At 35.9% G+C, this 14,306-nt stretch overlaps 1 protein-coding gene across 1 annotated transcript in view; it reads left to right on the top strand.

The window, feature by feature from the left end:
- galnt17 (polypeptide N-acetylgalactosaminyltransferase 17) overlaps positions 1-14,306 on the top strand; it is a 180,186-nt gene that overhangs the window by 100,956 nt on the left and 64,924 nt on the right. The window contains exon 5 of the mRNA XM_002935801.4: positions 4,352-4,549. Within this exon, the coding sequence (XP_002935847.1) occupies positions 4,352-4,549 (198 nt within the window). The remainder of the gene's footprint in view (positions 1-4,351; positions 4,550-14,306) is intronic.

Raw genomic sequence — 14,306 nt, 5'->3', positions numbered from 1 at the left:
CACTTTGGGTATAGTTTCTCCCTAAATTAGGTTTATTACATTCTCCATTAAGTCCGACTTGTCTTCTTTGAGATACTAGTGTTGTTCTAAGTGCTCTGTGGAGCGTACTTTGCAGCCTTTTAGATAAAAGCATCACAAGCTGATGAAGCAGCAAGAACTGTGTTTTAAAACCATCAATAGGCATTGTAGCAGTTGAAGGATGCTGGACAGTGAACACAGCTAAATAAGAACAAGAGGTTTAAAAAGTTCAAAACAAAAGGGTGATTGTTCCTTCTATACATGATAAAACAGTGTATAAGAACACCAAGGCTTTAGGGTTTCAAAGACAGCAGACCGGATTAAACAAAAAGAAACACTATGTTATTAAAGGGGAACTCCAGCTTCAGAATCAAAATTTGTTAAAGAGCCCCATACAAGACAGAAAGCCCTAATCACTGTAATCTGTTATAGTATGAATACTTATATTAATATATACCCTTTATAATATATACCATATTTATACTAATAAATACCTTTTTTTATGCTGAAATCCAAATGCAAAATTCATCTTTTTCTGCATCATTTAAAATCCTGGCAGGGGAGGAGGGACTAAAACATTGATGTTACGAATTGTAACTTCTTCACAGCTTTCAGACAGCATGCTGGAACTACATAACACACAATGCATTGCACTGTGATATTACTTTCCTTATTAACATCATGTCTGATGGGATTGTGGAATTCGGATGAATACAGGGGGTTAGGGTTAGGTAACTTAATATAACATTAAAAATCATGAAAAGGCTGTATATTTTTAATTGATATATATTGCAAAGTTGTGTTTGGGTGGAGTTGTTCTTTAAAACTGAAAATTTCTTCATCAAAAAACGTGTAGTGTAAGCAGACATAACAAGAAATAAAATTGTACTGATCCAATGACAAACATCTCTGAAAATGCCAGTATTCAGGTAGTTATCTAAATTGGCTCCAAATCAGTTTACAGCAAAATCTCTCAATAATGTTTACTTTGCAAGTAGATATTTTAGATATAAATGGCACTCTACTACCAAAATATATATTATCAGAAATATGCTACTTACATAAAAAAACAGCATAGTACATAGCAATGTTATAGATCATGTTTTTAAATTATCTTGGAAGTACCAGGCAGTATACGCTAAGGTAAATTGCAAGGAGCTCAGCACAACCACAGCAAGATGGGAGCCATCATCAGTGAAGGTACTTTATCTACTGGGTGTATAAGATACTTTGTTAAATATAATGTATTGTACCTTAAAGTGTAACATGGTGTATTTATATGGCATTGTAGCGGAGTTACCACCAATGCGATGACAGAGATAATCTGTTCCAAGGATTTAATCACACTGTCTATAAAGGTTTGTTTCCACTGATATTTATAACCCTATTTTACACTACTCTAGACTTGGCTTTACCTACAGTATAACAGTGAATTACAAAGCAGTCTGTCCATCTTTGTGTGTCCCAGTGGTCTGGGAATTTGACTGAATTTTCATGCGCCATCTTCTCAGACATAGATCTCAAGATATGCAATTATACATTTATATGCTGAAACATCACACTGAGCTGCAACCTAAAAAGCAGCTCAGAATGACAGGCAACCTTTTCACTGCTGAGCAAGTCATTTGCCAGAAAATTTGTGAAAATCACTAGTTTCCATATTTCCAGCTGTACTCTAATACAAGGTTTGGATGAATCCAATAATATATAAAAAAAAAAAAAAGTAAAATGGTTGGAAGTAGGCATGAAGAAAATAAATCTTCAGCTTCAACCCTTGTTTTCAAAAAGTTTAGTGACTGTTTATATGTAATTTTTCTGCATACTTGATTGCTCACAATGCCCAACACATACACATTTTGGTTTTTTCCTAGAGATCTATTTATCTGAAAGCTGACATTAGTAATATGCCCTTTGGGTCCTACTATATGCTTCTAAAATCTAGAAGACCCTGTAGATACCATATTTTCATAATGTTTAACAATACTTTACAAATTTACAGAACTTTAAGATTTTTTTTTAAATATTAATGCATAATTAAAAATGCTGTTCACCTATTTGTTCAATTAATAGGGCCTTACAGTGGTCTGGTGACCTGTGCAGACAATTAGGAAGTAGAATGTGACTTAAATCAGTACTGTCATGTTTTTTTTCAAAATGCACCAGTTAAAAGTGCTCCTCCACTAGAATCTTGCATTGAAATACAGTGTTTATATTTAATTTTAAAATTTACAGTCATATGACTTGTGCTCTGAACTTTAGTCACACTTTACTTGCAAATTGGATTGATATCACTCCCTTCCCTTTTCTCCCCAGCAGCCGATCAGCATAACAATGGGAAGGTAGTAAGATATTAGCTCCTAGTAGGTATCAGAATATCACTCAATAGTAAGAAATTCAAGTCCGGCTTGGGACTCCTCTAGTTACATGGGAGTGGGAGAAACAATAGGTTACCTGAAAGCAGTTCTAATGTGTAGCGCCGGCTCCTTCTGAAACCTCAGACTCAGGCACAATGCACTGAGATGGCTGTGTACACACGTGTTTATTCAAAATGCAACATTTCGGGGGCGTACCCCTTCGTCAGGCATGACGAAGGGGTACGCCCCCGAAATGTTGCATTTTGAATAAACACGCAAGGGCTAAGCCCTGCTTGCACTTTACTTGCTGTGCTGGATGAAATATTTTGACCGGACTGTGTGGAGAGTGCCGACTCTCTAGGCTGTGCACCAAGTAGTAATTCTCTGGAGGAGGTAAGGGTGTGCTGGTGTAAATATTTTTCCCATTGAATGGCTGTGTACACACCAGTATTACAGCTAAACAAAAAACATTTATTGGTTCAAATATAAAATTTTAAATGGTATAGTGAATTATTTGAAATGTGAAAGGTATAATATAGTAATACAATTATACAATAAAAATCATGAAAGAATCCTTTTAAGTTTTTAGTTTCAGATTTTGTCCTGTTTAGTGTAAGAAATAACAAAAGCCATACATGTTAAGCGCAATTGTATGTATGTATGTATGTATGTATATCTTTATTTATAAAGCGCTACTTATGTACGCAGCGCTGTACAGTAGAATACATTAATACAAATGGGGGATTATTAAGATAATAATAGATAAATACAAAGTACAACAATAAATACAGATAGATACAAGATAAATACAGTTGCAATAAGTTAAGTGTCAAAGACACAAGAGGATGGAGGTCCCTGCCCTGTAGAGCTTACAATCTATATTAGAGCTTACAATCTATATAGAATTGAAATTGAAAGAAATAACGGTACAATAGCAAATAGCTTTCTTTCATATAAATTGCCAAAACATTTCTATATATGAAGATAGTGAATTGTATTTTACAGCAGTGATCCCCAACCAGTGGTTCGTGTGCAACATGTTGCTCACCAACCCCTTGGATGTTGCTCTCAGTGGCCTCAAAGCAGGTGCTTATTTTTGAATTCCTGGATTGGAGGTAAAATGTGGTTGCATAAAAACAAGATTTACTACCAAATATAGCCACCTGTAAGCTGATAGTGTGCATAGAGGCTACCTAATAGCCAATCTTAGCCCTTATTTGGCACCTCCATGAACTTTTATGATGCTTTTGTTGCTCTCCAAGTCTTTTTACATTTGACTGTGGCTCACAGGTAAGAAAGGTTGGGGCAATAAAAGGAAAACTGTTATATTATTTGATCCCTTAATACACAATTTTACTGTTTTACTTGTTAGCAGAACAAAAACATTGCAATGCTAAGGGGCACATTTACTAAGACACGAATCTGAACCGAATTGGAAAAATTCCGATTTGAAAACGAACATTTTGCGACTTTTTCATATTTTTTGCGATTTTTTCGGCGTCTTTATGACTTTTTCGTTACCAAAACGATTTGCGCGAAAAAACGCGAGTTTTTCGTAGCCATTCCGAAAGTTGCGCAAATTCTGCCGATTTTTTCGTAGCGTTAAAACTTGCACGAAAAGTTGCGCCTTTTTCGTAGCGTTAAAACTTAAAAGGTGCGACGTTTCGCGCAATTTTTAACGCTACGAAAAAAGCGCAACTTTTTGCGCAACTTTTTGCGCAAGTTTTAACGCTACGAAAAATCGCCAGATTTTGCGCAACTTTCGGAATGGCTACGAAAAACTCGCGTTTTTTCGCACAAATCGTATTAGTAACGGAAAAGTCGCGACATTTTTCCGAAAAAATTGCAAAATACCGATCATTACGAAAAAAACGCAATCGTTCGTGGCTTAGTAAATGTGCCCCTAAGTAAACATTTGACAGCTATAGAAATATGACTTGAATGTTATCATTTATCTTTTTATAACTTTTATTTTGAAGGGCAGAACCAGTTCTTTCTCGGATACAAGAAAACAGGAAACGGGTTATTTTACCTTCGATAGATAATATCAAGCAAGATACATTTGAAGTGCAGAGATATGAGAATTCTGCCCATGGATACAGCTGGGAGCTTTGGTGTATGTATATTAGTCCTCCTAAAGACTGGTGGGATGCAGGAGATCCATCCTTACCAATCAGGTTAGTAAAAATCATTTTTTACTTTACAATAACTAAAGGTTAATTATACTGTTCAGTATATTCACATTGCTGTTCTACAAATCAGCTCAGCTTATATTCATGATACTAAAATTCTATCCAGCGTGCTTAAGAAGTTGTTCTTACACTGAATATTAAACAGAGACTTAATTAGGAGTTAAATATACTTTGTTTACACAAAAGGTGATGGTTAATTAAAGACAGACTAAATAAGCTGTAAACACCTTCACATTCACTGCATTACATTATCTTGTTCTACGTTGAGTTTATTTGTGATGAAAGCCAACTTGTTCTGCAGTGGTGCCTTTTATAGATATGCACATGGCAGCAAGTGCTTTAATAATAAAACCTTTCAATCCATATAAAGGAAGGAACTTTGAAAAAAGAGATACAACAACAGGGGTTTGGGCTAAAGATAATTTCTTGAAAGATAAGAATGAAGTACTGAATAAGAGAGGTTCTAGGATAAATGATAATTAATTGTATTGTGAAGATAATTTTTGATAATGATAGCATGCCTCCTGGTTTGTTTTTTTTTCCATTGGTTGAATAATGAAGTTTACATGTTATGTAACCAGTTAAAATGATAATGCTACCTGTAACAATATATGGTTTCTTAGTATTCATGCATAACATGAACTATTAAACCAGAGGCAGTTGGGATGTACCTACAGTATATGCATATACAATATATTCATATAAATTGGTGTGAGGGTCTCTAACGGGTAGTTTCCTATATTAATAGTACATAAACATAAGAGAAGGAGGATAAGACTGCACTTTAGCAACACAAGCCATTCTACTGAGATGAGAAACAGAAACTGACTTTTTAGCAGTAACCCTGCCTCATTCAATACATAAAACTGGCTATAGTGCTTTGCAGACTAGAACGTCCTGAAGCAACCACTAGTTTGTTTGTAATTGGTACTCTATAGTTGTCAAGAGATGAGGGAAAATCAAATGCCCAATTAGTCCAGGAAAAATGTTTGCATATATATCTAGCAGAGGCTAAATAGAATTAGACAAAATTTACATTAGGCTAAAAGGAGACAGCAGAACTAATGTAACTTCTAATATTGCCCATAAATGTATTTGTAGATAACTCCTGTACATTATACTAGTTTTTCCCAAAACCTGAATCTCTCCAGAGGACATTAATGGGAGCATTATTTCATGTTCAAGGAAACAATATTCAAAATCAGGGTCCCTGAAATTAGTCATGCTCTGATCTGACCCTTTTGTTAGTAAGATGGAGGCATTCTATGTGAGGCATTCTATGTGAAAACAACACATACAGAATTTAGAATTTAATGTACTTAGAACTCAGTCTAACTTGAAAAGTTAAAATGCAATGTTCTATTTTATACCAAAAAGCATGTGGTTTCCATGGTAAATCTAATAATGATTAGTTTGTGTTCAGAGATTGCTGTGCTCTACTTTATATCTTCCCAGTTTCCAGTTTCTTGTCAAATAGCAATAAATTATTCAACCAGCTTTATAATTATCTAAATTGCTCTTTACAGCATCTATTGTTGGGTGATAATATGCTCTACATATTATGGCATCTTAAGAGCATTATAGTGAGTCATTAAACTTCTTTCGGAACAAGGACATTTTTATTTTTGAAATTATTTTAAAAAGACTGGAAAAGTGTTTGTCACTTTACCACTGTTAAACAGTGGTTCAGTTTATTTGCACATTGAAACAAATTCAAGTTTAACATTGTTGGTGAAATAAAACTTTTTTTCCCCGTAACCTCCACCAATTATAAAATGACAAACAGGGAACCAGCAATTTAATTGAACCCAAATGTAGAAGAAAAGTAATATCTGTGCTGATAATGATACAAAGCAATTAGTCCTACTTTATACTAAGATGCTGTGATCACTGAAATTGAAACCTGAAGATGTTGTGATCGCTGAAATTAAAAAAAAAATCTACTGGCCTCTGGTCTCTCCTTTGTCTGCACCGATAGGCGCTGTGTTATCCCAGGTGCAGACCCACAGAGCAGGCTTTTGCCTGCATACATGCATTTCCATGCAAATATCTGTCCATGTGTCAGCCCTGGCACTATCTTAAAAACACCTAGGGGCCCATTTACTTACTCACGATCCGGCCGAATGCGTCTGATTGCGTTTTTTTCGTAATGATCGGTATTTTGCGATTTTTTCGGCGCCTTTATGACTTTTTCGGAAATTGTACATTTTGTGCGAAAAAACGCGAGTTTTTCGTAGTCGTTACGATGCGCTCGTATTTTGTCGCGACTTTTTCGTAGCCTTCGTGCCGAGTACGAAAGATTCGGATTCATTCAAGCTTCAGTATTGTGACTTTACTTGGGCCAGGTTGGAGCTGCAGAATGCCATTGAGTCCTATGGGAGGCTTCCAAAATCATGCTAAGTCTGAAAGTTTCGGCCGCTGCTTACGAGCGCTCAATACGAAAAAGTCGCGACAAGATACGAGCGAATCGTAATGGCTACGAAAAACTCGCGTTTTGTCGCGCAATTCGTATTGGTAACGAAAAAGTCGCGACAATTTCCGAAAAAGTCGTAAAGGCGCCGAAAAAATCACAACAAATACGAAAAAGTCGCAAAATGTTCGTTTTCCAATCGGATTTTTCCAATTCAGATTCGAATTCGTGTCTTAGTAAATGTGCCCCCTAGGGTAGACATATCAAAATGTGAGCTTAGAGCTCAATACATAAAAACTCACCCATGCTCTATTCATTCCTATAGGATTTTTAGAAGTGTATTTATGAAATGTTGAGTTCTAACTTTCACCCATCGATAAATATGATTCTAAAAATCCCATAGGAATGAATAAAATGAGTTTTTATGTATTAAGCCCTAAACTCTTTTTAATAAATCTGCCCCCTAATGTCTGCATTTTTTCAGAAGAAGGCTTCTCTGTGTCTCTGCATTTACAGGCATGGACTTGGCCTGTGTGAGACTGTGTAACAAGCATCTATTTTGCAGCTGCAATAATGTTGTAATAAAGAGATAATTCACTTGTATTTAATTATGTTTAACCTTTGAAAACTTAACTTCAAGTATTCTGAGCTCTGGTAAACTGCACGATGCATATTGTAGGGTGAATTTCTCATCTGGTATTTTCAATTACCTAATACTGTAGTTCTTTGTGATTTGGCAAGCAAAGCAGTGTACAGGAAATGGAAAGAGAACTCATTCCAGCTGAGATAATGCAAGACTATACTTTAAGCTGCAGATTCTTGGATTCAACATTTATCTTTTTTTTCTATCAATTTTATTTACACCTTTAGCGACATAATCAAAGTTCACTGTACAGCAGACCATGAGATTGACTGAGGTACACCTATTGCTTTGTGAATTTTAATAAATGCCCACAAGGCAGGGCACCCACCACCAGACCTTTCATTTGCTATAACTTATGACTGAAGGCATACCCCTGATTTTAAGCGACTGAAAGACTTTTTTTATTTTTACTTTTTTTTGTTTTCCCATTTTGTAATTACGGTTTATTCACTTTCAGAGCTGGACCATTCCATACCATATTCCATTTATTTATTGCCTCCCTTATTACATCCTAGTTTACGTGCTTAAGAATAGTATTGTCATAAATGTATTGGGACTGTCACAGTTTGCCCATCAATAATATGTTTGCCTTGGGCCTGTTGGCACCTTAAATCATTCTTAACTTGATCTTTTCCTAGGATAATCTGCAATTGGTCTTTATTTCTAGTTGTCAATAGATTTTTAGGGTTTTTGAATTATTTAGCTTTTTATGTAGCAGCTCCCCATTTTGGAATTTTAGCAGCAACCTGGTTGCTAGGGTCCAGATAACCCTAGCAACAAGGCTTTGATTTGAATGAGAGACTGGAATATTAATAGGAGATGCTAGATTAGGCTTTATGAGTGCCCCCCCCTTTTTTCTTTTTGTTTCTGTGCTATTGGCTTGTCTGCTCCCTTGAGCTGGGGGTTTGGGGTTGGAAGTGTGTGTTCTTGTATTAATAGGAAATTGCCTAAATAGAAAGGAAAGTAATTAAAAGTAAAATCAACAATAACATTGTAGCCTCACAGAGCAATAGTTTTTCCGGCTTCTGGGGTAATTGACCTCCATTAGAAAGTTGGAAAGAGGCAGAAGAAAAAGGCAAATAATTCAAAAACTATAATAAAGAAAAAAATTAAAACTAATTGAAAATTTGCTTAGAATAAGCCATTGTAAAAAGTTAGCTTAAAGGTGAACAACCCCTTCCCAGTTGTGCAAGCTACCCATGCAATGTGCACTAATGCACCCCCCATACCATCAGGGATTTTGGCTTCGGAACTGTGTGCTGATAACAAGCCAGATAGTCCTTCTCCTCTAGCCCGGAGGACAAATAATCCTTGATTTCCAAAAAGAATTTCCACTTTTACATAGTCCAAACACATATCTTGCATACAGATTACTCAGGATTTTCAAATCATTTGATGATATTATGATGATAGTGAAAATGATGAAATTCCCAAATTCTTTCACTTTTATGTTAAGGGATATTATTCCTAAACTGTTGCAGTATTTGCCAGCACAGTGTTTCATATGGTGGTGTACCCCCCCCCCCCCCCCATCTGTACTTCTGAGAGACCCAGCCTCTCTGGGATCCCCTCTTTTTATGCCCAATCATGTTTCTGCTCTGTTACCAGTTGGTGGGATGTTCAACCAAGTTCATAAATAGGGTGCAGTAACAAAATCTGACTTTTTGTTGTTTTCGTTGGCACACTGTGGTTGCAGTTGTAATTGACCTCTATAGTTTGTTGAATATAACTAAGGAATACAGAGTTGTTCAAAATTAAAGTGTGCTGTGTCTTAACTTTCACATTTTCATATAATTGGTTTCAATAACAACAGAAAGAAAGACAAATCACTGTCATAATATCATTGATGTTACATCTGCTGTGTTCTGGCTCATTATGTAGGAAAATAAAGTTGAAGGGAATGAAATAATATCCTTTGTGGGAATCATGATGCGTTATTAATATCTGTTTTGTATAATGTTCATAAGAAAAGATTAAGACAATAGAAGAAGAATTCAATTTCTTAGTCATAGTCAATCATTAAGCATACTGGAACAAACCATCAAATTCCAAGTCTCAGATAGTGGCAGATATGACAAGGAGAAGGTTTGATTGAGGGTCTACAATATTTTACTTTGGAATAAAATTCAGCAGTGGCTTTTGATTATTTGTAGGAAATTTGAGCTGCGTGCTGTTCTATATGATTCATGGGATTAGTATGATGTGCATGCTCCATTCAATTGGATTAGTGCCAACAGCTGGGGAAACGTAGTAAAAGTCATTAATATATTAATATATACCATATGAAAAAGTATAATATGCATATTTCTATATTAGAACTTAGTTAAAAGCCACCAATCACCCTAAAATTGTTTCCCCACAGGGGGAACTAACAGAGACCACACTCAAGATAGGGGAAACAGTAATATTTTTCTAAGAAAAGGACCCTAAGACAAGCTCCCAGGAATAGTATCTAGTGTGGGATGAAATGTTGGGGCACCTATATGTGCATAATGAGTGGGTGTCCCAACTTACTTGTTATGTGTATGTGGTAGATTGATGATCAGTTGATCGTCCCCTGATCCTACATCACATAAAAATGCACAACAAGCAAGCCGAGGCACTCACTCATCAAGTGCATATGTGTGCTGCAACATGGGCCTCCTGGTGCTGGGGTTCAATGAGTTCGATAGAGGATTACCTTTTTCCTCCACCCAGAGTATGAACTTCCAATGGGGGAAACAGTTTCTAGTTACGTGCCCTGATATATAAGCTTTGCAGAACCACAGGTTAAGTGACTTATCTTCCACACATTTGTACTTGCCTAGCACATGGAATATACTTTTTAACAGAAAAAAAGTTAAAGCGGACCTGTCACCCTAAGAAATAAGTCCAAATTATTTTCTATATTGTTAGTTGAGCAAATTAAACTTTACTTACTCTATATAAATAATATAAATCTTGTTTCCTTCTGTCTTGGAATTACTCAATCACAGCAAGCAGGCAGGCACCATTTTGTGGGCACTGTTATTAAGGCAAGCTTTGTATCATGCCAAAATCTTGTTTATGTGCCAGAATGGGGGACCTGATGCCCAGGCCCATGCACTGGCTACACAGTTAGATGATGAGGAGGGAGGGGGAAGTGAGATGTGCAGTGACATCTAGGAAGTGCTGAATGGAAAGCTAAAGTTATTGTCTGCCCCGCCTCTATGCCTAAGGCATAGAGGCGGGGCAAGCAATATATGATTGACAGCTGTGATTCTTAAATGCCTTTATAATGGGTTTGGATGTGTTAATATAAAAATGAATTTGGGTTTCATGCTTAATTTGAACAGGACTTTTATTATACAGATTTTCATGTCTGGGTGACAGGTCCACTTTAACATCTTACAGCAAACAGCACACTACCTTGAAGTTGATCCATATAAGATGTGATGTATTGTAAAAAAAAATATTCAAGTTCACAAGTGGTCCTTTCACTGACTGCTTTTATTACATTACCCAGTATCAAGAAATAATCTAACACAAGCCATAATATTAAACTCCTTATACAATTCTATGTTCTTTTTAGCCCTCAAAAAAATAAATAAATAAAAATCCCTCTTTCTTGATTAATGGATGAACTGCTTCTGAATCAAAGTTATAATCTCATAAGAATTATAGTAAGATCAATACTTTGCAAATCTATTTTCCTGGTATTTTTCACAATAAACTGAGGAATGCGTCGCATTGGAATGTTCAAGGAGCAGAACTCACAAAGAAATGAACATATTACTGTAGCAATTTTCTATACATAGTATAGAATAGCAGAAAGTCAGTCCATATATTGTACATTTTGTACATCAATAACACTGTCCTTATCCTAAGAGTTCTTCCTATGCTGATCAAATTTTTGATCCCCAGATGATCAATTCTCAAATCTTAATGGATCATTATCAATTGATAAGAATTGATCTGTTTTGAAAACAGAGAAGTTACTCAGAAGTAAGTCTATTCAAGAAATTTGTACCTGACATTTTTAAATACATTCTACAGAAATAGAAAGAATTATTACACCCTAGCTAAGGACATTTTATTTTATTTTCACATTTTCTAACTTTCAGTACAGTACCTAACTTTAAATTGTTTAAATTGGCAGAATGAAGGCTGGAACATATTGTTAAGCATTCAGTATATTAACCTATAATCTCTTCTGCTCCGTCTTTGCATGTATACTTTTTTATTCTAGAACCAACGTTCATGCCATATTCTATGCTCAAAATCAAGCTATAAAGATTAATCTAAATATATTCAATTATATTATATATTTAAAGTGAGATTAAAAGAAAGTTTTGGAGCGTTTTCATACAAATGTCTTTATGGCTATTAAAGTTTCTTGGCACAGTACTTTCGCTTTGCTGAAGACAGTTTTCTATGCAGTTGAATCATTTACTTTGGTTACATTGTGCTGTGCAACAAAAATCAATACAATACAAAATCAAACAAAATCCATATTATATATAATTAGTGAACACTAAAAATTGGTCTAAAATTCTACCATCCCATAATTTACCCTATCAAAAATGCTTTATTTGTGCACACTCACACTTTATAGTCAAACATATCTAGACACCTGTCAGTCCAACATAATTTTTATAAACCAAGGATATTAGGGCCAAGATACATGGGGTGATTAGTCCTGTGCAACCGCAAATGGCATGTGATTGGTTGAGCAACTCATATTAACCTATGGCAGCTAAATCATTGTTATTAGTCGCTACTTTTTTAAAGTCACCCCGACTAATCACCCCATGTGTCTTCGCCCTTAGTGTGAAGTTGGTCATCACTTTGCTGCTATAACAGTTTCTTCTCTTTTGAGAAGAATTTCAGTCTTCTATGCATTTATAAATTTGGGCAATCCAGTTCATCCCACAGGTGTTCAGTTGGGTTGTTGTCTGGGCTCTGTGAAAGCAATTTAAGTTTTCAACTCTTAGGCTAATGTCAACTGTGGTGTTTGGCGGATATTTTCGGCAAGCCGAAAATCGCTTGCCAAAAATACCGCCACACACTCCTACCTGTGCCTGCACCCGAATGAAAGGAATACGCTCAGGTGCAGGCACATGAAGCCGATATCCGCTGAAGATATGAAGTCTCTCGTTTTTTGCGGATATCAACTACATATGCCTGCACCTGAGCGTATTCCATTCATTCGAGTGCAAGCACAGGTTGGAGCGTATGACGGTATATATACGCCAAATGTCACGTCTGACATTAGCCTTACCTCAGCAGACCAGTTCATCATAGGCCTTTGTGCATGGCAGCAGAATTGTGTTGAAAAAGTAAAGAGGCATCCCCAAATTGGGACTCGCGATTGTCATTGTATGCAGTAGTTTTAGATGACATGTCAACCCAAAAAATAATTTTTTGCCTAATAAAAGAAAACATGATTCTAACCAACTTTCCAGTATGAGTTGATTTAAAAAATGTTAATGCTTTAAAAGTTTTTTGTACATATAATTTCTATTGGAAGCAGCATTTGCTTAGTTTCCGGTTATGACTTTTTAAACAATGTTGCAGGCTGCAAGGACAGTCCCTTTCAGCAAAGACAGGCTAGATAATCAGTTGGTTTGTGGTACATTGTTTCAAAAGTTAGAGCCACCGGGGCAGAGAAAAGAAAAGGACAGGCAAACACTACTTTTACTAGCAATAGCAACACATTTGTAATGCATGTATATTGCAAAGTTGGTTAGAATGATGTTTTCTTTTATTAGGCAAAAAAATATTCTTTGGGTTGACTTGTTCTTTAAGATTTGCTTTCAGTGTGGAACTGGGGGCCCTACATTAAACCATAGTAGTGTTCTTCTGGCATCTGCCAAACACAGGCTTTTACATCAGACTGCTATGCTTTTCCACTGCAGCAGACTTTATTGGCTATGATCAGCATTTCAGCAAGTGATTGAAAATGGACATTGGGTTTGCCCCAATCACCTATAAAACCCCATGCTCCCTAGGAATAGTTCTTTTGCTTACATTGCCTCTGGATATGATGGAACTCAGCAGAGGGTGCATTAAGGGTCACTTTAGAGAGAGCTTCTGGATACTCTTATCTTGTGTATTAGCACTGAAATGTTACCTGGCAAGTTTTTTCCCAGTCTGGTGGCAGCATATTAGGAAAAAACTACACCAACCCAGGGAAATAAGTTGCAGAGCTTTGTGTACCTTATCCCCAGGCATCTCCTGCATGGGCTTGCACAGTAGCATAAAATATTCTGGCTCTACTCTACTTTGCATGTGTGAGTGGTATAATGTATAATAGCCATGCAGTGCTGGGTTAGTTTAAAAAGGACTCATGTGCATTCTTTCTATTCTTTTAATTTAAAAAAAAATAAAAAATGTAAATTTTTGCCATTACAGATCACTGAACTTACCACCCCCTCCCAATATAATATGATATTAAGAAATTATACACTTATTTATATTAAACACAGTTAAGAATATGATTGAAAATGTTCTGTTTACAAAATTAATCATATTAAATTAAAAAATGTATACTAAACAGGCAAATAACAAAAGCATCCATAACACAGCAAATTATCTGGATACTGAGGTAAGATATTTTTGATGGCAACAAGAAATCTGAGGTGTTATAGCTGTGAAATACCTGGCAGCTGCTTCTACTGTTTGAATTCAATAGCTGAGTGGCCTCTCTCCAACTTACAAACAACAGCTGC

This window comes from Xenopus tropicalis, chromosome 2, assembly GCF_000004195.4.
Source record: "Xenopus tropicalis strain Nigerian chromosome 2, UCB_Xtro_10.0, whole genome shotgun sequence".
Lineage (NCBI taxonomy): Eukaryota > Metazoa > Chordata > Amphibia > Anura > Pipidae > Xenopus > Xenopus tropicalis.
The sequence above is the reverse complement of the archived record's forward strand: the minus strand, read 5'-3'. Positions and strand labels throughout refer to the sequence as shown.